Source organism: Chroicocephalus ridibundus, chromosome 5 (genome assembly GCF_963924245.1).
Source record: "Chroicocephalus ridibundus chromosome 5, bChrRid1.1, whole genome shotgun sequence".
Taxonomy (NCBI): Eukaryota; Metazoa; Chordata; class Aves; order Charadriiformes; family Laridae; genus Chroicocephalus; species Chroicocephalus ridibundus.
This window is the reverse complement of record NC_086288.1, coordinates 11789621-11815866: the sequence shown is the minus strand read 5'-3', so window position 1 is coordinate 11815866 and position 26246 is coordinate 11789621. Positions and strand designations below refer to the sequence as shown.

The window sequence follows — 26246 nt, the reverse complement described above, 5'->3', positions numbered from 1 at the left end:
AACCAATTTTTTAAGTAGTTCTTATGTAACCTTGTCTGTCCCTCTCTTATGTGAACAGAGGGAGGCATATGCTCCTCGAATTTTCTTTGAGGCTTCCAGACCGCCATGGTTTACCCCTCGATCCCAGCAGGATTGCTCAGAATATCTCAGATTCCTGCTAGACAGGTACAGTTATTGTGCTATTAATGGGAATGAAACTACAGTCTTACCACATAACGTTGAACTCGTAGGAGCAGTCATGTAGCAGTTCCACTGCCTGATATCAGACCAGGAATTCTGGGCCTCGTTCCTGGCTGTGTCTGACTTTCTGTATGGTCTATGAAACACTTCTCTTCATGGGCTTAATCTGCAGTAAAGTCAGCATGCTATTTTGTATCCCCGTTGTTTAAAGCAGGTTATGGTGGTAGTAATGTTCCATTTTTGCAAATCTAAACTTGGGTGTTAGAGTCATGGTCTTGTTGTAAATTAATGTGGTTGCTGAAAGCAGCTTAGTGGTGCATCTGGAACTTGGTGACAGCTATATTTCTTACGGGTCAGATAAGTCATGAAGAGATGTACATGCATTTATAACCAGTTTAATAAACAAGCAAATTATCTGTGGGACAGATAAAACAAAAATACTTAAATTTATTAGTAGCCCTCTTTAATTTTGCTTGCTGAGATGTGGCTTAAGCAATATTGCTTTGACACATTCCGCTTCTGGAGAAGTTTATCTCAATAGTGAAATAGTGTTCTCTCTTCCCCCTCCCGCCCGTCTTGGGTTTCTTTTTTGGTTTGCTTTTTCTTGCTGTAGTTTCTTAACTTTCTTGGCTACAAAATCCTGACCTTTTCTCTTCTTTGGAAATAGTCTGGCACTAGATAAATAGCTACTTGTTCTCTTACAAAATCTGACATACAGAACCAGTCAAATGGAGAACTGATTTATTAAGATAATGTAATGCTAAATAATAAAAACATTGTTTGTTAGGGGTTTTTTTAATACTTGCCAGTTCTCTCAGTATATCTGTTGTGTTCTGTTACATATAATGAAACCCACATTAAATACATTTGTGCTTCTCTCATAATCTGTTTTTGACAGTACTGACCAGTATGGTTCAGCTTGCTTATATAAAAAAAATAACAAATAGCTTTTTTTAATGTAAGACACTTCCATCCACTTAACTATCTATATTTTTTAGCATAACTGGAAAAAAGTCTGAAATTGTGCAGCGATATTTGTTTGGAAAATAGCATAGCTACTTGGATTTATTTTTCTTTGTCTTCAGGCTGCATGAAGAAGAGAGAACCTTGAAAGCATTGTCTTCAACAAAGACTTCTGAAAGTATAATAAATGAAGAGTCCCAGACACAAGAAGCTGTTCGTAAAGCACAAGTATTTGCTGAAGCGCCTTGTATGGGAAGTGAAGAAAGAACTCTGATAGAGAAGATGTTTGGAGGAAAATTGAAGACTACTATATGCTGTTTGAACTGCAAAAGTATGTCTCAAAAGGAAGAAGCTTTCACAGATCTCTCTCTGGCTTTCTGTCCTCCAACTTCCCTGGAGAGTGTTGGCCCAAAATGCGCGGAGCGTTCTGAAGTGAAAGACGACTACATGGTGCAAACTAATACTTCAGCAACTAGTCTTGCTGGAGAAACACCTCCCAGTAATTTGGAAGCAAATGGTGGATGTGACACAATAATGAATGAAGGAACCATAAAAGAGTTTTCTACTGAGCCAAGCTCTGAGAATACTACAAACTCTGAACTCAACAAAGTTGAAGATAATAGGGATATGTCTCAGAGGCTAGTAGGTAAAAACACCCTGTCCGTTACAGACTTACTGAATTATTTTCTGGCACCTGAGATCCTTAGTGGAGACAATAAGTATTATTGTGAAAAGTGTGCCTCTCTACAGAATGCTGAGAAAACTATGCAAATCATTGAGGAACCTGAATACCTCATTCTCACTCTTTTGAGATTTTCATACGATCCAAAGTATCATATAAGGCGCAAGATCTTGGACAATGTGTCTCTGCCACTTGTTTTGGAACTGCCAGTCAAAAGAGCAACGTCCCATCTATCTGTAGTTTCGGGAGGTTGGTCTGTTGGTGTTGAGATTTCTGATATTGGAGAAAATCTTGCTAAAAAACTGAAGCCCTCAGGTGCTGATGAAGTGGCCTGCCCACAGTTGGTGCCCTACATGTTAAGTTCTGTGGTGGTACATTCTGGTGTATCCTCTGAAAGTGGACATTATTATTCATACGCTAGAAATGTTACTGGGTCAGGGCCTTCAGGACTCTGCCACCAGTCTACAGCTCTTTCTTTAGTTTCTCCTCAGGATAAGTTGTTGACAGAGGAGAGTCCTTGTACTGTCGTAGAAAATGAGCTGGACACTGAGATGCCAAGAGAATGGTTTCTGTTCAATGACAGCAGAGTGACATTTACCTCATTTCAGTCAGTCCAGAAAATTACCAGTAGATTTCCAAAGGACACTGCTTATGTTCTGTTTTACAAAAAACAAAACAGCACCTGTGGCTTCAACACCAATACAGCAAATGGACTCTGGGTAAATGGAGACCCTCCCCTACAAAAAGACCTCATGGATGCAATTACGAAAGATAACAAACTGTACTTGCAGGTAAGACGGAAATTGTATGTGAAGAGTGGTCCCCTTAAAACTCACAGGAGACAGTCTAAAAGAAAGAAAAAGTTAGCTTTTAAATATTCTGGTGTAGTAACCGTATAAATCGCCACTCTCACTTCCATCTTCATGCTGCTTAGACAGGTTTTGTAGCAAGGTTGTCACCATTAGATGGGAAGCGTCAAGGAAAATGGCTTAAACTCAGTTTAAATTTTTTAGTCAAGATGCTCGTATAGGTCGTTCAGCGCTTATAATTCTATGCAGAAGAAGCTTTTCGAACAGTTCTAATTTTTATTGCCTTTAATAAATTACAAGAGTAGTTAAGTATGTTTAAACTTCTTAGCAGTGTTCTTACTAGTGTGTTTTCATTTGAAGAGAAGGTTACTTGTAAAATTTTGTACCCGAATGCTAGACTATAATTGAAGACCGGATGCTATTGATTAGATCACTCTTTCCCTTCGCTGCCTCTGCCTCCCTCTGTAGGACCGCCACTGCCAGCTGCACATTCCCTGTGCTCCGAGAACTTCACGTAGCTGTAGTTGCCTCTCTGATTGCGGTTACAAAAAAAACACTGTTCTCTACACTTCAGTATTGTTTACTTTGAGCATTGCTGCTGTGTTTGGACGGTGTAACAGTAAAATCCTGTGTTTTACTGTATGCTCTTTGATGGGTTAAGCTGTTCCTGTAAGAGCTCAAGGCCTACTCAAAATAGAAAAACTAGGCAAATTCAAATTAGGAAAGAACAGCAAAATCTTACTGGTAAATCTGTTATAATAGCTGCAGGTATTTTAAAAACATAACCAAGAGAACTAACAGTTTAAATTGCAACTCTGCTGCTATTTTCAGACTGTGTGGTTAAAGCGTTTGTGTCCTAACTGTCTTTGTTGATACGCCACCCCTCTTTTTGACTGTACAGGATGGCACAAAACATGGCTTCTTTATCATCAATCTCAGATCATAGAATTGTAGAATAGTTTGGGGTGGAAGGGACTTTTAAAAGTCATCTGGTCTAACCCCCCTGCAATGAGCAGGGACACCTCCCCATCCAGCATAACCTTGAGTGTTTCTAGGGATGGTGCATCTACTACCTCTGTGCGCAACCTGTTCCAGTGTTTCACCACCCTCACTGTAAAAAAAAATTTCTTCCTTCTATCTAGTCTAAATCCTACCCTTTTTTAGTTTAACACCATTACCCTTTGTCCTATTGCAACAGGCCCTGCTAAAAAGTTTGTCCCCCTCTTTCTTACGTGAAGTACTGAAAGGTCAAAATAAGGTGTCCCTGGAGTCTTCTCCAAGCTGAACAACCCCAACTCTCTCAGCCAGTCATCATAGGAGGGGTGCTCCAGCCCTCTGTTTGTTTTTGTGACCCTTGTCTGGACCCACTCCAACAGGTCCATGTCTTGTGCTGAGGGCTGCAGAGCTGGACACAGTACTCCAGGTGGGGTCTCACCAGAGTGGAGTAGAGGGGTAGAATCACCTCCCTCAAGCTGCTGGCCATGCTTCTTTTGATGCATCCCAGGGTATGGTTGGCTTTCTGGGCTGCGAGTGGACATTGTCAGCTCATGTCCAGTTTTTTATCCACCAGTACCCCCAGGTCCTTCTTGGCAGGACTGCTCTCAAGCCCCTCATCCCCCACCCTGTATTGATGCCAGTGGTTGCCCTGACCCAGGTGCAGGACCCTGCACTTGGTCTTGTTGAACCTCATACGGTCCACATGGGCCCAATTCATGAGCTTGTCCAGGTCTGTTGCCTTCCTTTCCTGATTTCTTACACCTGGGGATTGAGAGCTCTTGTGCTGTTTGGAAAGAGTCCTTAATGATCTGCCACCTCTGTTCTGTTCCCTTGTCCCTGAGAACTTGTCCCTTGTCCTTGAAGAGCTGGAATTTTGCTTTCATAAAATTTAGGGTCCTGACTTTACTTTTCACCTGAGTCATATCGCTCAGGACTGCAGACTGCACCAGTGCATGACCACCGCAGCTGAGGCTGCCTCCAGTCTTGACATCCCCGATTAGCTCACTTGTGTTGGTGACAATCAGGTCTAGTATCGCATCCCCTCTGGGGATGGTGTCCATTACCTGGCTTAAGAAGCTATCTTCAATGCATTCCAGGAGTCTCCTGGATTGCCTACAGCTCACTGTGCTACTTATCCAGCAGATGTCGGGGTGGCTGAAGTCCCCCAGCAGGACAAGAGCCTGTGAGTGTGAATGCCTCCTGTAGCTGGAGTAAGAAGGCTTTGTCAGTAGGCTCCCCTTGATGAGCAACCTGTAGTAGACACCAACCACAAGGTTCCCTTTGTTGCCTGTGTCTAATTCTTTCGCATAAGCTTTCACCCTGCTTGTGGCTATTCTTCAGAGATAGCTCATAACACTCCGTCCATTTCGTGATGTAGAGAGCAACCCCTCCTTCCTCACCTGTCCCTTCTGAACAGCCTGTAGCCATTGATAGCCCCACTCCAGTCATAGGATTCATCACATCGAGTTTCAGTAATGGCAACTATGTCATAGCTTTCTAGGAGCAGGGTGGCTTCCAGCTGCTCCTGTTTGTTGCCTGTGCTGCATGCATTGTTGTAGAGGCACTTTAGCTGGGCTGTTGGCAGTGTTGCCTCTTAGAGGAACACCCCTTATTCTGTTGAAGTATTTCACTGGTGTTTTCCTGTTGGCTCCTATTACCTCAGGAGCCCCTGGCTCATCTCCTTAAGACTTCAAGTGTGCTGTAGTGTAGCCAGCATGCCTCAGAGCAACAGGTTGAGGGGCCTCGCTAGCTCCCTGTCCGTGTAACCTTGGCATGTCATCCCACAGCTTGTCCTATTGAATTCAGTGCTTGCAGTCGCACATTTCAGTGTTATCAACAGGATAGGTGATCACCTGAGTATGAATAACAGGCTTTTTTTCAAATCTGAAAATATGCTTTAGCCATATGGAATAAGCAACATTATCAGGATGTTGAGAAAACAATTTTTTAAATAATGAAGTTATTCTTAATGTTTTCAAGACCATTTTGATGTAATTTCTGGAATTGGTTAAGATGTTAGTCAGTTTAAGCTTTTTGAGAACTGCTGTATGTCTAGAACCAGTGAAAAATCAATGTGAACTGATCAAACTTAGTCACTTGGTGCATATATACAAAAATTGCTTTTTGATAATATTCCATGCTAAAGTTTTCTCTACAGAATATGTAGCTGAAATTATACGAAGTGTGCCGTCGTTTTCTCTTATAGCTTACAAGTGAAAGCCAAGTTTGTAGTTTCTTGAAAACCTTACCTTTACAATTAAATAAAAAAACCAGAAATCCGCTCAAAAGAAAAAAGTATTTTCTAAGTATATAGTTTTTGTTTAGGATTTTTAAAATTTATGATCTTTTACCCACTTCTCAGTTTTGGGTTGTTTAGTATTGGCTTTCTTTGTAGTGCTTTACTAATCTCAGAGTTGTTGAGATCCTGTCCTTTTCTCAATTGAAATGAGGCTGATCAGAAATGCTCAGTTATTGTTTTTCTCAAATTAATACTACTATTGTGATTCACTGAATGAGATTATTGTATCTTTGAGAAGTTGCATTTAATTGTTTTGAGTTCTGAATTAGTATTTTCCTGTTAAATTAAGAATATATTCTTCTGTCCTCAGAAAGCCTTTACTTTTTGGAAGAAATGTTCCAAAAAATTTCTAGCTTACTGCTTTTGTTTTACTATTGCATACCAGTTTACCACATAGTAAACTAAAATGTTTTCACTTTAAATAACAAAACATGCAATATGGGTAGCTCCCACTCCAGTTAAAACAAATTAAAAATCCCATTCTGAGAACAAGTGGAAGGCAGGGGGGATGCTTTGCGTTATTCTCAGTCCAGAGAACTGTATTGACTATGAAGTTTTACTTATCTGATTTAGTATTTGCTGGGATAAATATAATCAGTCCAAAAATATTGAAGACTTTTTTTTTTAGAAACAAGGATATTTCTTGCAAAAATGCCAGTGGTGTATGTTATATTAGAACAATCTAATGTAGGTTAATATTAATATATGCCTTGAGAGCAGAAAGAAATGTGCTCATTTAGCACAAACTACTGCACAGGAATAAAGCATGAAAGATCTTAAACTGCTAAATAGTTTCACTTTTAACATTGAAAACACAAATTGTGGGGTTTTTTTTTATTACTAATACTCTGTCAAGAAACTTAAAAACTGATAATTCAATCACTGCTCTATATTTCTCTTGTGTGTGCGTATATGGAGAGATACCTCCCATCCATTATAGAAAATGTTTTGTGCCCAGTAGCAATGAAGCTAAGATCACGACTGAAGCTTATCCTATTCTCAATGCATTATGGCTGCTTCTGAACAGTATTTCAGTGGTTGACAAAAGTTGCGGTTGCAGCTTATTTACACTCTGTACCAAATGTGATGCACGTCTCCAGAGCAAGTCATGTGCAAGGTGCTGTGGTGCTGCTCTTCGTAGTAGTGCTTCTTCTCTCGGCTTGTCCCCTCTCTGTAAGGAAGCCTAGTGACAGTAGAACAATCAGACTGCTGCTAATGGTATTGTGAAAGGTACGTAATAGAAGACATACATAAAGTAACTTAGCTGCATAGCCATGCCAAAACCTTGTGCTATTCAGTAAAGCAAACGAAAATAAATCATGTTTCTAGCTAAGTCTGGCAAAAAACTCTTAGCTGTTAATTTCTAGTGTTCTTCTTGTCTACAGTTTTAAGAATTTTGTTTTAATATAGCATAATCCGCAAAATTATTGTTGGTGCGTATATTCTTTTGTGGTACAGTTTGTTAGGTAAAGCTCGACTACTGGGGTTTAAGAGGTATAAAGTTGCCAGAAAACAGTTCTTTGGAGGGATGAAAGTGAAGGAGGGAGTAAGGAAAACTCCATTTTTGGTTTGGTACTGTGCTATATTAAAACAAACTTCTTTCTGAAATATTTTACCCCAAAAAAGAAAAACCAGCCCAGGTGCAGCATAGCAAGTCTCCTGCTGTTTGTTTTTGTGAAGAAATTTTGTCCTAAGCTAGTCTCCCACTGTTTGGTTTTGAGAAGAAATTATGTTCTAAGCTAAGCAGTTTTGCAGTGTAGTTTTTCAACTAAACAAGCCATTTATACAAGGCCTGCTATTTTAATCAAATTTTTCTGTTGATTCCTGGGTACTGGAAGTGAGAGTTCTTCATATTCCCTTGTTATTCCTAGTACACTTACTTAGATTTTGATGTGTTTTATAGATAGCAGATACACAACAATCCATATATTGCTGGAGATTGCATAATAGTGCCCTTCAGGAATATGGCAGCATATCTGTGTAGACAATGTCCTTCAAATATCTTTTATATAATTTTGGAAATGAATATGCATTTCAGTCCTTAGTAGAGTAAAATAGTTTCAAACTTGGGCTGTGTTTTTCAAAAAGGGCAGAGTAATTTAAACCCACAAGTACCATTTTTAGCACCTGTGAAAGTACATGGACAAGCCTAAGTTTAGTGCTTTCACGGTAGTATAATACGAACAGTCTTCCAGGTTCCTGGCTCTGTTCCTTGCTTTTACTGGGAGGTGGAGAAGAAAAGGAACAATTCAAGGTGACCCATGTAATTACTAAAACCCTGTTAAAATTTCCTCCCAGTGCCTTTAGGGAGGTATGTAGTGACGAAGTGTCATGTGAAGGAGGCTATCAGCATGATGGTGCCTTAGCACCTGAATGCTTTCATTTTGTTTCCTAAAGCAAGCAAGCTTGTAAAGGTCTGTCTTTTTTTTGTCAGTTTTCCAGAGCCCAGCACCTGCCTTCCCTCTCTCAATTTCTGAAACTCTCAGTCAATTTGAGGAAGGAATGCTAAAGAAATTGCCACAAGGTTTACGAAACTAGATGGCCAGAGACAAAATAGTATATATCTCTAATGAGGGAGAAGCCTGTGCTCATCTTCTTAGATATCTAAGAAGCCACAGAGGCATTTAGCTGAAAAAGCAGCTGGCAGGAGGCTGTGCTTTCTTCTTCCTGCTACTTGTGCAGGTACTTTTTCCAGGAGCTGACTCTGATTTTATGGAGTGCTTGAGAGTTCCCTTGACTTACTAATGTTAAAACAGAGTTAGAGTAGCAATAACATTTGAAAGTTAAAAAGCTGCACTGCATGGACACTGACTAGCTTGTCCATCTTCTTGCCTTTTATCTGGGTATGTTGTTACTCTATGTGGTTGGTTGAGTGGAATAAAAGTCTCTTATTTAAATAATTAACATTGATTTTAATGGTCTTACCTTTCTATTTGGCAACCAAGAACAAGGGCCTCTTAAAATTGCTAGGACGAAAATGCATGTAAAACATATATCAGAGTAATGTTTTGTTAGCTTGTGAATCAGCAGTAACATCCCACGTTGCTATAAAATACAATTTTAGCATAAATGTAAATGGATTTAATTATGATTCACATATACTTGCTGATGTTCAACGAAACTGTACATCTCTGGCTGTGGATGTTCAACTTGAAGTTCAACAAAGCCATTCAGACTTAGGAGTCTGGAAGTTAGTGATGATGCTTTAAAAGCTGTTTCAAAATTTACTAGAAATAAGCTGCTTCAAGGACTTGAGTCTTTTTTTTTTTAATTGTCTTTATTCTTTCGTTTCAGGAGCAAGAGCTTAGTGCTCGAACACAAGCACTTCAAGCTGCCTCAGCCTCGTGCTCTTTCCGACCCAATGGATTTGATGACAACGACCCCCCGGGAAGTTGTGGACCGACAGGTGGAGGAGGAGGGGGTGGGTTCAGTACTGTTGGTAGATTAGTCTTTTGACTACGAAGACAACCTGGAATACACTGGTTCCGAAGCAGCCCGGTACTGCTGAGGACAACTAAAATACTGAACTTTGTCAGACATTGTACCAAGCTTTGAGACTTGATCCTTGTTCAAAAGCAAATGTTGGGGTGTTTCTGGTTATGTTTTATTTGAAATAAATAAGTGCATAATGGAAAAAAAACTACCTCTTAAAAATTCAGTTGCTTTTATAGTAAGATATGCTTGCCCAAAAGACAGAAAATGGAGATTTTTTTTTAAGTAGTTGCTAATGACACTGCATTAAACTGAACAAATGCACTTGGATCAGTTTCTATTGTCCTCATCCACTGAATGAAGAAAGCTCTTTTTTTTTTTTTTTTTTTTTACTCCTGATGGTATTGTCTTATGTAGAAATCCTTTTCAGATGGGCTAAACTGCATACATAGTCTCTCACCCCCACCTTATTTTCAAATCTGGTACCTTTATGGATTTCCAGAGGTGATGCAATTTATAATGAAGGCAATAACTTAAATGTGACATGAGACAGTACTTTCCAGATTAAAAATTATTCAATATATTTCCAGTGTAAATGCAAAGAGGAAAAATAATTTATAAATATTTGCTAAGTTGTTTTCCAAAAAAGTGCATGTTCTGTAGGAACAATGTTTTTAAATAGAAATTATTAACTTTGTAGCATTTCTGATTTGTTTTAAGGATTTTAAAATTATTTCAGGGAATATATCTGCTCTGTATTGGAAAGGAAGAGATTCTGTATGTGCCTTGCAGTACTGTAATTTAAAACAAACTTTCTGAGGCTGCAGAAAAGGGGAAAAATGTGTTAGTAGTGAATTATTTCTTTTGTCAGTATTAGAAATCAATGCGTTTATAGAAAGCTATTAGGTTTCCAGAAGTAAAAAGTCTGGTAGTTTGAAATGCAGTGTGTTGCCCATTATTTTTTGATTAAAAAATACATACCTAGTGATCTATAACTTTCATGGCCTGCATGGCTAAGAAAAAGCCGGTCATAAATACTGCTTGTGAAATCGCAGAGAGGCTATCTGTATTAATCCTTGCTGAGGATCTGTGCTTCTAAGAGTCCTTTGAAGTTTTGCCTTCTGATTTTGCTCGTAGTGAGAGGTTTCTGGTGAGTTCAGATTTTAACTGTCTGTGGAAGACCAAAATGATGCTGTATATGGAGCAGCGTTTGCTCGTTGGGCCAGCAGAGGTTGAGGATCCCCTCTTTTAGTCTTGGCAGGAATAGCAACTTTTCTTTTTGATGTGCAATGAGGATAACAAGTAAAGGAGTTACACTGTTTAATCTGGTGATTAATTCTTAACTTGAATAATCTTATAGTGAAGTGTAAATTTATTTAAAGTATTTTTACAAAATTCTGCACTGTTTTACTGTGGTTTTATATTCTACTAGGTGACAAAGTGCATCCTTAAAAAGCATGCGAACCTGGCAGGTGATAGTTATCTGTGCAAAATAAATTTCTTAGAAAATGCCTTTAAAAAGCATAAAGTAAGTTGAAAAAATTAAACCTTGTTCATATGGTATCAAATATATGGAATTTAGTCTGAAAGGTAACTTAGCTTGCAAGCTATTTTTATATTATCACTAAAACTATGCTATTTGCTCTGCTATAGGTTTGTATGTTACTGCTCAAGAAAGCTGGAGCAGCTCACTTTCATTCTTTAATAGTTTCCAAGCTTTGTTTTGACTGTAGTACCTTGGCTTTGACCTACACTTCCATTGCTATCTCAGTTGTAGGTCTCTGAACTGGGGTTCAGCTGTGGAAATGTGGAATGTTATGAGACTAGTGTGAGGAACGTTCTCATTTCATTGTCCTTGGACGAGGTTTTCTTGAAAACTCACTTCGCCTTGAAATTCTGTAACTTTCAGTCTAAGAGGGTTTTTTATTTCCTTTTAGGCTTCTCTGCCAGTTAGCTCTGGTTTTAAAATGTTTTATATGACAGGTTAATTTGTCTTTTCTCTCTGAAATTGAGGACACACTAAAAAGCTGCCTACTGTTTGCATTACAATGGGAGTATTTTGTCTCTCTGTATGAATTTACTATTCATTTTAAAGCACTAGTAAGTAGAAGAAGGGGCAAGTGTTTTTACTCTATATGAAATCATAATTTTGTAAAGGTCAGTCTTGTTTTTATGTTCTCACAGTAAAAATACAAATTATGTAGCCTACCTAAAAATAATGTGCAGTATGAGTTTTGTATACCTATTGTACTATATTTCATGAGCTCTTAGAAGGCTTTATACACCCTTGTTTGCCTGTTCTAAATTAGGTGTTAAATATGGAGATTTTATGAGAGTAATGCCAATAGGGTTGGATCTCCTTAGGTATAAAATGATGGTATGTCTCAAACTGAAAATAACTTCTTTCTTTCCCCTTGTTGACTTCTGTTGACTCAGTTACTTTGGGTTTTACAAATAGATTTTAAAATTCAAAATAACTATTTACAAGTCTGCTTGCTGACCTGACAACCGTCACAGGCCAATTCATACCTAGCTTGGAAGGTTTCAATAAAACTAGTGAAAGTGGAGAAGTATCTCACACTCTAAAATGTACACTTTTTTCATTGTTTACAGTAATGGTGTTGCATGCTCCTATCTTTTGGACATAATGTGAGAGAACAATGTACATATGGTACTTTGATTTCTGTTGCCTGTGAATGAATGCTGGATGGTTTGTTTATTGATGTTTTTGGCTCCATTCTTGATTTGTTTTCTAAGTTGAATTGGTAGAAAGATACAAAATACATAACACTGTTTCTGAAGCTTAGGTGTTTTTGTTGTTTCCTCTCATGAAAGATACCAAACTCAAAGACTTTTGACTTTTAAAATCACGTTTCCTTTTAACAAGACAAATTGTGTTTTGGCTTTGTTTCAGTGGAGTTGTACTAACTTTTGTCCCTGTAGTTCATTTTGTACACTTTTTTTCCATCTGGAGCATTACAGTAGATTACTGTGAATGTCACCCCTATAAAAAGTGATTACTATGTCTACAAGCCCATTTATCCAGGATGAGGAGAGAAAAGGCTGCTTTGGATAACCACACAAATCATGCCTTCTGGCTCGCTCTTTTTCCTTCCTTTCCCCCTGTTCCACCTTGTTCCCTACTCTAGAAAGTTAAATATCTTATCTTCTGTATGCTTTGGAAGTTTAATTCCATGGGTAAGCCTTTCTTTTTTTTTTTTTCCTGTAGCAGGAAGATTGTTTATGGAGTCAGAATGCTACTTTTTTTTTTTTTAACAAATGACAGGTGAAGGGTGGAAGCACTGTGAGCTAAAGGAGCATCAGAACAAAAGCAAGTGGGTATAAACTCTCTGTAAATAAGATTTAGATTAGAAATGAAGTTCCTCATTACCAGAACTAATTCTGGAACAGCCTTCCAGGCAGAGACCTGCTTTGAAGGAAGAGCCAAGTATGTCTATGAAAGAAATTAAATGCAAAATGGTGTCTGAATAGTAGGCAACTAGACTTGATAAACCAGAGGTCTCTTCTAGTCTCTTCCTAGAGTTTTGCACTTCTGTTGGGCTCCCCAGCTTGACACATTGCCAGTTTTGTTTTTGAGGCTCAAAGATGAAAGTGTAAATGAAGGGAACACTAAACTGTGACATAATAACAACAAAGATTGACTGCTCAATTTTGGGTGCTCTTGGCCTCTGATTTAGGCGTGTGGGGCATAAGAATTATGAAGCAATAGAAAGTAGAAGATACGAAGACTTGTGATCCAAAGAAACGTGCTCAGTTTCTAACACAAGGACCATTCCCTAGTTAACAACCTACTATGGGATATAATGGGTTGTAGCACTTGATATCCTCAGTAGGCTGTAATCAAATGTAAACTTTTGGTCTTTTTCAGTGGGTGAGCAAATGATCTGTAATCTAAATGAGATCAGAACAGGTGATCTTAAAAATTTCCATGTTCCCTACAGCCAGTCATCATAGGTCTACCTTAACCTGAATTCACAACTATGAGTAATATGCTCTTAAATCATATAGGTGCCAGGTCAAATGTAATAGTTGAGAACCGAAAACTTGTGATGCTGTTTGGCTTGTGTATAACACTATGTTCTGCATGGACTTAAGAACTAGTGAGTACCCCTGTTTCAGCAGGTGGTTTAAAGGGACATGGCCCATAAGGTGAGCTCTGGCTGTGGTCAGTATGCTGGCTGTGATGTGTAGGGTGGCATTTGCTTACCACATGTGCTTTTTATTTTTTTTAAATGTACATGCATCCCCCCCATTCAACTGTGAGTCTTGCTTCTGCTTGAATGAAAGTATCTAGATCAAAGGGAAAACAAACAAACTTAAACCTAGACAGAGTGAAGCAGAGGTGAACACTCTTTAAATACAAGATGCTGCTTTCTTATTTAAAACACAAGTATTTTTTTTTCAAAGTCTGCTGGATTCTAGTCAGGTACGTTGATTCAGGGCACACACTTCTTGTTCCTTTTTTTCAGTGTGGATAATATTTTTAGGAATCAGTTGAAAAAGTGCTGGAATAGGAATGTCAAAACACACAACCTGCCACTGCTGCCTTGGTAAACAGCCTGCTACCACATGCACAGAAATGCTGGGATTCTTTCTGGCTGGCTTCCCCAGATGCTAACTGGGAAGAGCAGCTGGCGCCTGTGAACTGTGCCTTACTGGGTGGCCATTCAGGACCTTCACCATCATCTGTGGGTGGCCAGAGACAGCCACCCTGGGGTGCTGCCTCAGCATGTGTCTGCCATGGGGGCTGCAAGAGGAGTCTGAGGTGTAACAGCCAGCCCCACTGCTCAGGCGCTAGCTTAAGTGGGGCAGAGTCCCCAACCCCTTCAGTGACACCTCAAGTCCCAGAGCAGGTAACTTGGGGACCCCTTGCAGCCCTGACAGAGACCGGCACCTGTGGCAAGCAACATGTGGAGTGGGAAGGATGGGCAGGGGAGTGGTGAAGGAGAGATGCTGGTGCAAGAATGATATGAGACTACCGAACTGCAAAAAGGAAAGCATGGCTTGAATCTGATTTAGAGGTTGGCTGTTTTAATGGTAGTTTTACATGTATCTGCTATAAAGTTGTAACTGTAGTGTAATTCCACCAAAGGATACTCTGTCAACAATGCTTTATACCCAAGCCTAATCCTTCTAAAATTTCAATTATATCAGCGTGCTTGAGCAGAAAAAAAGCCTCTCAGGGGCCACACTGAAAATATGCTGCTGAGGGGAATATTTCAGATTGACATTAAAAAATTAATTGAGCAACAGAATATGTGATTGTGCTAGCAGCTATAGTGTCACACAGCATCCTCGAGGCCAGTGGTCTCCAAACTTTTTTTTTATTGCATGCCCTATCAGGAAGAACTTCAAGTGTGCACCCAATATATCTATATTTATTTATAAATTATATATGTACTACTGTCCTAATATATTATATACATACACAAGAGTAGAAATAGGAAAAGTGTGAGATGAAGATGAAATAAACACTTTTTAAATTATTTAAAATTCTATTTATTAATGGTACAAAAAATGCTTTCTTCTTGCACCCAAATGGATTGTCTTGCACACCCCCTGGGGTGCATGCACCTCACTTTGGAGACCATTTCTCTGGGCTATAGTCTTGAAAAGAGTTTTAACTTGATGGGAACAGGTATCAGAATTGACCTGTTGATAATAGTGGTTTCTTTTACTTGGTGAATATAGGCTGTTGTCATTACTTTATGCTGCATGACCATGTTTTTATCTGTGGTTATTCTAAGTTCTTATAAAATTTGATGCAAGGGCTGTGAACTGTTTTACCACTTGTTTTCCTACTGTGTGCACTAAATAACAGCCTTAGGTGGTTTGCAGAGATGCAAAGCCATTCCAGTTCTGAGAGGAGGCCATATCCCTTGCCAAACGCAGGAATGTGTTAGTACTTGGCTTTAAAGGTTAGTACCATTTTTCAACTGACTCGCCCTTCTTCAAGTGTTCTCTAAAGAATTGCAGTATTTAGTGCTCAGCTCCTTAAGAGAAAGTTACTTAATTGTCTTGCTGTATGTTTCATGGTGTTTATTTATTGAACTAAGGTTGAAACAATTTTTGCAGTATGCCTGTTCTTAAATCTTGTTGTTGTAAACTGGCATAAATGTTTAATAGTATTTCATATCAATTTTTAAAAATGGATGGGGCAAATGGGTGTTTTATTGTACACATGTTGGGCTACATAAAGAAGTCAAAATATATATTTTTGAATGCCTCAGAAGCTGTCTGAAAGTACCTAAGTCATTATGTGTTTGACTTGAGTTGAATGATAGATGTTCTAGTAAATATAACAGTGGTGGGGTTTTCTTTATTGGAATTGTAAATTATATCTGTAAATATCAGCTTGAAGGATCTCACGCAAAAACATGGAAAATAGTCAGAGCAGAGAACTCCTAATGGGCCAACTAGATCTGGAGAACCAAGTCTAGGCAGTAGCTGACTCATTATTTCAGTTGCAGTGATATGACAGTGTTTCATTTGAGTTGTCTTCTCAATCGGTGTTACTTAAATTTTCAAAGATGATGAAATTACCTTCAGCTTGTTGAATTAATAAAGAACATCATCAGTGGTTAAAATGTAGCTGTCTCAATGAACATGGAACTTATGGCACAGAAACATTCAGCCCTCCTGTAAATAAAGACAAGGTTCTCAAAGGCCGTTTTCAACTTTTGTGTGTTTCTCCTCAAATTTCCTCAGACTAAAAGTTGAAAGGATTTTTTTCTGGGTTTGGTTGTTTTTCTTGACTACAAAAATACCTAGGAAACTCAAACCAATTAACAGCCAGATAATAATCCGTAAATTACTCCTGGGTGGTGAATTGTGTGAGAGGGAAGGGAAAGGTTTGGGTTGCCCTTAGAACGTGTAGTTTGAAGTTGAGTCTCCTGTAGTTGGCTGCCCACACTTCCCTCTGGCATTAGAAACAGCTGCCTTTATGTGGTCTCAGGATTAAGCTTGGTGCTGCCTGTGAGGAGAAAATCGTGGGAACCTCCCCTTCATCCAAGACCTATTCAGGCTAATTGAAGAATTAATCTCAACCTGAGCTATTTCAGTTTTGCATTAAGTAACTTGAACCTGCTAACTGTCAAGGTAGAGGACAGATCGAGCTTTACCATAATAAAGGACCTAATCATAATTTTTTTTTTTTGGAAAAAAATAAATGCTTTGGCTCCAGTAGGAGCTGCTAGTTCTCTGCTGTGCTTTAAAGTCCCAGGGCTGCAAGAGGTGTTTCTTGCTGATGAGACCAAGAAAACAGCAGCTACACAGAATTCCGCAGGGAAGGGAATTGGCTGCAGTATAAACAAGCAACTAGGTGGATGATTTCATCATTTTGGGTTTGTTGGCTGTATTTTGCATTGGGGATTGATGTGAATGAAGACGTGTGAGGACAATAAGTAATATGAATCTGAGGATGTGGAATAGAAAGCAAGCAGGCCTCAAGTAGTTAATTTTTTAATTTCTTAAAAGCAGTTGCTAACATTTTTGTGGAAGAAGGATGGGTTCCTGGAATGGGATCCTAGGTAGTGTCAGTGTGATCTTGCATGGCAGCCTCCAAGAATACTGCTGCTCCCATGCTTTCACAGGGTGTGTTAAGGTGGAAGGCATGTATGGAAAGACAAATGTGATTAGTACACTGGGCCTGAAATGCACCCTCTGGTCATTGACCACACACTTCAGTGTAGTCATAGACGAAGAAAGAGCATTTCCTTTGTCGCAGGTATGGAGGAGCAGAGTGTTTCTTTCTGAAACCTCTCATTTTCCTGGGAGCAAATCTTAACATTTGTACATTGTGGTTAATAGTTCTTCTCCAGTTGTGAATGAGTAGCGTAAGCCACAAGTTGGCAGAAACTTCAAGTGAGTAAGTTTGTAACTGCTGATTTGATAAGGCTGCTTTTAAACTCGAAGTCAGCTCATCTCCGTCTTGCTTGCTCCCCTTTGGTCCTAAGGATGTAGAGTAGCAGCTCTTTCGTGTTCTCCAGCTCACATTCTGGGAATGGGCAGGAATGCTCAGATTTGGAGAGGATTTAATGAAAGGAACTTAACTAGAGGATTTAAAAAAAAAAAAAGTTGAGGGGGGCCAGGGAGAATCTGGGAAGAAATGTGAGCAAGAGCTTCAGAGTGTGTGGGTATGCAAAGCTGTGGATTTCCTACTCTTTTTGAGACCAAAGAAGAGATGTTTAAGTAAAATCTTACCAACTTTCACATGCCATGTGTACACAAAGAAAAACCATGTGGGGAAAAAGTATAGCAATCATTTGGTCAGGGTAATTGTGACCTATTTGTGTTTTCATTAGTATTTGAGCTAAACTAATGCCCAGCCTCTTATCTGTCTGCATTATATTCAAGCAGATTTTTTTTGGACAAAAATAAATATTTGAGGTTTTGTCTAACTTAATCTCCTTTGGAAATAGCTATTTGCTTTTTTCCACATAATTCTTCTGCCTGAATATTCTCCCCACTTTTTGAAAGGATGATGCACATTCTCTTAGAGAAAAAGGGGGGGGGGTGTGTATAATAAGAATTAGTCCAATCTGATGTGATAGGTATCTTATTTTAGGTCGTAGATGCCTCACCCCTGAAACCTCCTTAACCCCAGAATTTTTTAGGATGGGTATTCTTCAGATCATTGGGACCCAGCAAGGTTATTCTCTTTACTCCCCTCCTACTTTAAGTGCCTTCATGAAAAACTAAGGGGATGCAGCCAGAGGCTCACTGGGTAAGAGAAACTGCAATATCACTAAGCAGGGAAAATAGTAATTTAGACAGCTTTCTCGCAGCTCTGTGTTTAGTGATGGCTTTCACCAGTTCTGCCCCATCTTCGTGTATTCTCCACTAAATAAATTCAGTGGAATAAATTGTCATGATACTTACGAAATGCTTCCTGCTATGGCTTCATGAGTATTGTGGTGTTTTCCCTCTTCGCATCCACTCTCCCCCTCATGCCCCTTGCTGCTGCCTTGTCAACTGATGTTCACCTCTCTGGGACGCAGACTTTATCTTCTACACTGCATGTATGTCGGTACAAGGCTGTATGTAATAGTCTTTCTTTTTTGGTTAGCTTTTAAATGCTACTGTGATAAACTTACTTCCTAAATGTATCAAATGTGTGATAACAAAAATGCAATTAAAGAACTTAAAATTTACTATTGCATCTGCATAACCTCATGTGACTTTCTGTAAAGCCTCTGTTTTGCATGTGAAAACTCAGGCAAGTGGCAGTTGCATAAAAGGTTTTGTGTTTCTTCAACCCTTTAAGAACTCCTGCTAAGACGTCTGTATGCCCACTGGTAGAAGGAAGTAGCGTAGTAATAGGTGTGCATCAGGTATTTGTAGGGAATTGCGTTATTAAGGGGTTCTCACAAAAGCCAATCACTACTCACTTTTTATGCAAAGGCTTGTGGTTGCAGGTGCTCAAACCATGAACACTTCGATGCCAAATTAGGTGTTTTATATTTGGCTCTGAATAACGCTGAACCACAGGGCAGCATGTCCATTCTGCTGGTGGTGGGGTTTGGTGATTTGGTGTTGGTTGGAGGGAATGGCAAATTATGGCTCTTTGTTCAGATGGAGCCATAGGTACTGGTGGTGATGGGGGGGGGGGGGGGTAACAGAAATGTTGACTTTGTTTTCTTCACCTGGAAGTCACAGTCAGCGAAGTGACACCACTTGGTCCAACTGCTAAGTAGAAGCTTGCCCTGTATTTGCAGGCTATGAAAAGTGATGACGAAAATTGTTTCGTGACTTCCAAATGCATTACTACTTTTGAGGGCAGAGGAATTTCTGAAATTGAATTCCACAGTTGTTAGCTGTAAATTAATCTGTGCATATGGATATAGTATGTGAAGAATGGGAAGGAATATTTCTGATTAAAACTACTGACTCAAGTATTCTTGCACTGTCTTGCCTGTGTTGTTTTTTTTCTGTAGTTGACCTACTTCAGATATCAGAGTTGCACCTTCAGCTGTGATTTATTTTCAAGGACTTCTGTACATCCTTTGTTACATCACGATGTCGGGTTTTAACTTGCTTTGAGTAGCATAAGCTTTTATAAATGTAGTCCAAGTATTATAACTTAAATGTAAGTGGTTTTACACCCTTTTGTTACTGAGGTCCCTGATGTGCTATATTAATTTTGGAGTAATTACATGTTTATCCAGTAGAGAGCACTAATGACACTACTATCTTTTAGTTGACATTCCTGTCAAATTATTCATTGTTGTCTTACAATTTTGTGCTGTGGAGCACTGGGCTGGGGTTGGGACTGTAAATTTTTCTCTAGATCAGTGCATGGCTGATGCTCTGCTGGAAGTAGTTTGGGAGAGAAGACTGTAAAGCAGGAGTCTGCAGGAGATGCTAAACTAATGTTTACCCACAGTTTGGAGTCGCAGCAATACTCCAGTCTCTCCTTTGCATTGAATAGCTAAGTGAAGGCCTTTAATGAGGAAGCTGATCAGCATCCCTCTTCGAGCGGCTCGTGCCAGGATTGTCAGGGTAAATGCCTGACTGCTGGTGCTGCAAGTATCTTAAAGGTCTCAGGGAAGCCAATGGTATAATCAAGGTAGTTTCTGCCTCTTTGTATGTAGGCAAAATCTTAACAGCGGTGGCTAAAAAAAACCCCAGACATTTATATTAATAATCTTTTAGTGTCTGCCTTTACTTTAGAGCCAAGACAGCAAAGCTGGACATGAGATAGCTTACTGAAGCTGAAATTCTCGAGTCCTCATGGTTGATGTAGCATGAGTGAGAAAGACTAACTTGCATTTGAGATGTCAAATTGAGTTTGTGGCCAGCAGTTTAAAAATAACAATCCCTTTATTCACTTTGTGAGGAAGTTAGATGGAGCCAATGAGGAATCATAAACAAACCCATAAAAAAAAGTTTCAAAATAACTGGGAGAGTATCTTAAATGTGTGTCCTGGGCAAAATGTCTCTCACCACGCTGCCCAGCAGTCCAACTGCTTTTGCTCATAATAGCTGAGTGAACTACTAACCGTACTTCTGGAGCATGAAGATGCTGCCTGTAGGAGAAAAAGGTGTTTTAATTCTCCCTTAGGGTTATAGAAGAATTTTAATAATGTGACCAGTGTAAATTAATCTTCCTAAATATACAGGTGATCTGAAACAATCACACTGAGAGAAGCATGAGTTATAGTAATTCATCTCAGTCTTGCATGAATTTAGGAATAACTGTCTGGAGGCAATATCTTTATTACACTATTTGTAAGGACTTAAAGGAAAAAAAAAAAGCAACAGACACACTATGAAGCTGAGCATGAACTTGTAGTATTACCTCTAGGCTTCTTGTATTGGCTGATGTTTTGTTTGAGTTCGGTTTAGAGACTGCAGTATTATCTCGGAAACAACTCTCAACTTTTATCCTCGCTACTTTACTTCAATATATAAGATTTTATACAACATGTGGAGAAAAAGATCTAAGCATGAGTGAGATAGTGTATTTATCTAAGTAAACTTTGTGACTTCTAAACATAGAAAAATGCTATTTTTTAATGATATAAGTCAAACTGGTATGGAAAATCTGCTTGCTTGGGGGAGAATGTTTATTGGTTAGAAGAATTTCAGGTTTTTCTAAGTGAAAATGGGTGCTTTTAAGAGGGCAGTCATAGTTGTTGCTAGTAGATACATGAATTTTGTGTATTGGTTTTTGATACCAGTGCAATTTTGATGCAATTCATTAATGCAGCTATCACATCAGTTATTTCTCTTTTGCTTTTAATTGCATTTGTCAATTGGTCCTAAAATCTACCATGTGGTAACAATCTGCATTAAAATAGTGGCCTGCCTGAAATTAATGGGAGTCTTGCCATGGACTTTGGCAAGTCCAGGATTTCACTCTGCTCTTCATCTTGCATGACTATTGCTATTCAGGGTGTGGCAAATATACTATATTCTGCATCCTGATTTATGTGAGCATTTGCTGAGCAGATGTTAGGGAGCTAAACTTACTCGTTTCAATCTATCTCTCCTATAGCAAGTGAAAAAGAGAGGCCAGATCAGTCTCAGGTGTGATTCTATTCACTTGGGATGCTTATAGAGATTGCAGTTTCTGATGAGTCAGAAACATTGTGCTGAATTTTAAAAATGCAGCTGTAAAGTAAGCAAGGATTTATTACTTCTGTTGTTGTGAGCGAGCTGACCAAGTGGTGAGGGAGGGGGTGAGTGGCTGAAAGAGAGCGGGGGCCAGGCGGGTGTGCTGGGCTTCCAGTTCAGCTGCTGATGTGGTGTTCTTCCTTCTCCAGAGCATCACCTCTCCTTGAAGTGGGGTCACCACCCAGGCACCTGTGGCGAGGGAGAGTGCCTTCATATGTATCAAGCACTTGAGTTCCCATTTCCCAATAAGCATTGGCCTAAAGATACAAAATAAGATTAGCCCTTACTGATTAGCTTAAGAAAAATCAGTAAGAAAAACCTCCCTTGCCAGTCTTTTCTCCTTTTTCATTTGGAAAATACCTTGTGCGCTTCATAAGTTCAATAACCTTGTATGGGGGGGGAGGCTGTTTGTCAAAAACACAGTTTACAATGAAGATAAAATAAGAACGCATAGCTGGCATATCTTAGGCAGAACCCACTATGGGAGTCACTCCCACAGTTATGTCTGGTGCTCGCCAACTCCTACTGAGCCTGGTATTTTCCCATTGCATTGTTTTTACTGATAGCTTCCATTCAATAATAACAGAAATCTTTGCAAGGGTGAAAGAGATTAACACTCTTTATAATTGAGTAAAGAAGTGTTAAGTGATTTCCACAGCCACTGAAGAATGTGTAGCCTATATGATAAAGTAATCTCATGATTTTTATCTTTGTTCTTTAGTGAAAACAGTTGGTGAACATTTTATCCCATGTTCAGATATAAAATAAGATCTTTCCTGTTTTGAATCTGTTCTGGGGAGGAGAAGTAAATGAGGGAGGAAGGCTGTGAGAGATAATTACCAAAATGCCCAGTTCATAGATATATATATAGTCACAAGACAAAGCCGTACAGGGTTTTGTGTCACAAAACATGGAGTAAATTTTTATGAGTTGTAATAGTAATGAAATAAAGCAGTCAGAATAAGATATTCTTTTTACCTCGTGCCATCCCAAGGAAGACTAATATGTGACAAAAACTGTTTACCTATTGCTGTTTAACTGGGAATTCTTGATGTAACAGCAGTGGACAAAAGCTGAGATCGATTTCTTGCCGGAAAAGAAGAGTGTGCTTGAGATAAGTTGCCTGCTCTGTAACATCCCCCACTGCAGAGGGATGTTGTCAGCCTCCAGCGTTCAGACCCTTTAGACCCCCACCGCTCTGTGAGTGCAGAAGAGCCACAATAATAAATGTTTCCATCTGCTTCTGCTTAGGAGTTTGCATCTCATCCTATCCTCCGCAGTGATCTATGCACTTGAGACAGCCAGGCGGGACTATTTCCATTAGCAAGAACCAAGATCACACCCTGAAAAGCCCCATCTGGTCCAAACCTGCTGTAGATTGCCTGCTGAGCAATGCAGGTCACTGTAAGATCATCACACTGATGTCCCATACGCTGACAAGGTCTTCTTCCCATACGTTGGCTGTCTTGCTGTTCCGAGCCCTCTGCGGGATTAGCCCTGGCAGCCTGAGATGGTTGTCCTTTTGCGTGTATGGCTTTCTGCAGCAGGTGTGTTTCACTGTGCAGTAAACGTAGAAGATTTGCATATAGGAGCCAGAATTTATGTGCGAGTTGGACCTTGGCTTTGGAGCTGTGCGTCAAGAGAGGTACAAGAATGACCACAGGCTCTGAAGGTTTGGCGTGAAGCATTCAACTCCTCCAGTGAGCTTTCCTTGTTTGCCCTGCTTCTCTTTCCCTCCCCTCCAGCCCAGCCGTCCAAGTCAGGTAATTTACGCCTACCTACTGGAAGGAAGGAAGGAGAGGTGATTGATGGTGTTGTTTTTAGCTCTTGCAAGGTGCTCGGAGGCTGCGGCAGCGACTGCCAAGTGAGAACCTAAGCCTATAAACACCTGCAAATCTTGGTCATGCCTCAACCATTTGTGAATTCTCTGGGAAGATTAAACACATGGGAATAAAGCTTTGTACTACATCATCTCATTCCTGAGTCTGCTTAATATTTGATTAATGCAGAGATAGGAAGTTGGTGAATGTTTGGTTTAATAAGCGCTTTTAAATTTGGGGCTGAAATATGCAGTTTACATAGAAAGTCGTTTGATTTTGGGGGCGGTGCCTTATGAGCTCCTCATAAACTCTGCAGAGCAGGGGGCATGTGTACGGCAGTGTCTGGCCAATACAGCTTTACGCGTAGTTTTTAGATCTGAATTTTCTGTGCATAAAATCATGTTATTGGCAAAATTAGTACTAAATAGTAGTTCATAGCTCTGTGGAAAATGTTTGTCTTTTTTTTTTTTTTGAAACTGCTGTGTTGTGTTTTTTTTTAAAAAACAAACAAACAGAAAAAGCCAATCAGAATAGCATGCCAGTACTTGTGTTAAGGTTTCTAAATTCCACAGTGTATCTTTCAGTATGTTCCTCAGTCCCCCTTCTTTTCCAAATGATCTCTAAGAGCCTGTAGAAGCCATTTCTCCTCAGTCTTTAACTGTACTCTGTCTCTCTCTGTCACAAACCCTTAGAAATCAGCTGTAAGGAGTGGGGTGTGCATGCTGACCAGAACCCACTTCTGTTTCAGAAGACATAAGCTTATCAACATATTATGAAATAAATTTAATTCTTGTGTCATCTTAAAGATGCCTTATATTGCAAGTAGGAGTTGAATGTTTTTAAGAAGTATAATAAATATTAAATGTAATACAGTGCCCAACCCTTTCTGCAGGTGAGCATTGACCAGCATAGCGAAGACGTGGAGAATTACTTGTGTGTAGGAACTGATCAGACTAACTCAAATTACAAATCAGACTTAATTGATAGTTTTGATGATTCTTAAGCCCACAAATGTGTTCTAGAGTCTTAAGATAAAGTTTCGTAGCTGGATGAGCCAAATAAGCAACTGGCTGCTATCAGAAGGGACAGATATCATCCTGTCCTCTCCTCTTACCTTGAGCTGGCTTCGGTGTTCGTGACTGCATTTAAATCCATTTAAAGCACTTAAATGCCTTTCTATTCCGCTGAACGTTCCCACAGATATTCTGGCTTGCTTTCAAAACAGCGTGGGGTGGGGTGTTGGGTGGTTTGTTGTTGTTTTTTGTTGTTTTTTTTAAGTTCTGCTGGGATAGTAAATTGCATCAACCACCTTTGCAATTGGACAAGTGCTGGTGTCAGCACAAGGGAGGGGGTGACCTGCGCAGCTCGGGAGGGAAGGGAACGGGTTGAGAAGAGATGTTGCAGAAGGGGAGAGGGAAGCCTTCCATTTGTAGCAGGGCCGGCATGTTCATTTGGCTCAGTTTTACCAGAGTGTTATATATTTGTCCTTCTGTGTATTACAGATGTCCCCTTCAGAAAGCTAAAGGAGTGGGGAGATGTCTTGCCTATTAAACGAAGGATGCAAAATCCTGCTATCTAATTAATTCACTAAGGAGATAGATGTATCTTTGTCTCATACTAATGTGTGAAGAAGATGTTAAAACTTGCATTAGCAGACAGAAGGCACCATAATAATAACATTAAGAATGGACCTGACCTGCTCTTGATTTATTAATGGCACTAGTGGAATTTGAGCTGATTTATCAAGATGAGGCTTTATCGTGCTCAGTACTTCTACACGAATAGCCCATAAATCATTTGTCAGTTACATCTCATTGAAAGTTATGTTTTGTTGTATTTTTTCCTCAAACCCCTGTAGGCATAGAAAATTGTTTTGATCTGTGTTCACATGTAATAAAGCTCATTCTTCTCTCTCCTCTTCTTACTGTATTTTGGTTGTGTCTTTTTTTTTTGTTTTGTTTTTTTAAGATTAAGGATATCCCAGACCTGTACCACCAGTAGTATTAGTTTGAAAGGCCCTGAGTCTGTGATGCTCATATAGCGTTTGAAGGCTGCACGTGGGCACTCTGAGGTGCTCTGGGAAACCTTGGCATTCTGGCTCGCTTGGGTCTTACTGTTCCAAATGGCGGTGGGTTAAAGTTTTTCTGCATGTTTTCAGAGTAAGGCAATTCTGCAGTTTAAAGGTGAAAACTTGTCTCTCTAATGTTACTCTATTGTCTTGCTTTGCACTTAGTGTCTCAGCAGTTACATTTTTTTTTTTCTCAGCGCTGTGAGTTCAGCAGTCCTCTTACCGCTCGCCACCGCTGGAGCTGAGGGTTATTTTAGCTCACTTACTCAGCGGTAACACACACTCCGTCTTCCGCGTACCCGTTCCAGTATGTCTGCCTGAAGCTGCAACCTAAATCTTCACCTCTGAAGGTACTTTCACTACCCAGCCAGGTCTAACATTTAACATGTTTCTCAAGGCATGTTCCGCTAAAAGCATAGAGATGATGGTGGTTTTACTTCTTCTTTGCAAAAAGTACTATACGGCCTCAACTAGCGCCCTCAGCCTCCCAGCTTTCCTCCGCGAGCGTGGTCCCCACAGCGGGAGGGTTTCCACACCTAGTGCAGGATTTGACTCTGGAGTAGGAGCACAAAGAGGCATTTTTCATGGTTATCAGCAGACAAATGGAAAATGGCCTCATGGTCTGGTGGCTAGCAGGGCATGAGGAGAGGGAAGGACAAATTGTGGCTTTGTGGCTTTGGATTTTGTTTTCTTCTTTTTTTTTTTTTTCCCTGCAGCCAGGAACCAGCATTTCTCCTCTGGACCATGCCTCATGAAAACAACAACAAAAAAAAAGAGGAAGCACTCACTTAGAAATAATTGACATGGGGAAGGGAAATATTTTTTTGACAAACAGATACATTTTGGGGGGAGGAAGAGG

General features: G+C 39.7%; 1 protein-coding gene across 1 annotated transcript in view; it reads left to right on the top strand.

The window, feature by feature from the left end:
* The window catches only part of USP38 (ubiquitin specific peptidase 38), a 29423-nt gene extending 13376 nt beyond the window's left edge, over positions 1 to 16047 (top strand). The window contains exons 8-10 of the mRNA XM_063337136.1: positions 59 to 165; positions 1266 to 2616; positions 9224 to 16047. Coding sequence (XP_063193206.1) covers positions 59 to 165; positions 1266 to 2616; positions 9224 to 9385 — 1620 coding nt within the window. The 3' untranslated portion in view covers positions 9386 to 16047. The remainder of the gene's footprint in view (positions 1 to 58; positions 166 to 1265; positions 2617 to 9223) is intronic.
* The last annotated feature ends 10199 nt before the right edge of the window (positions 16048 to 26246 follow it).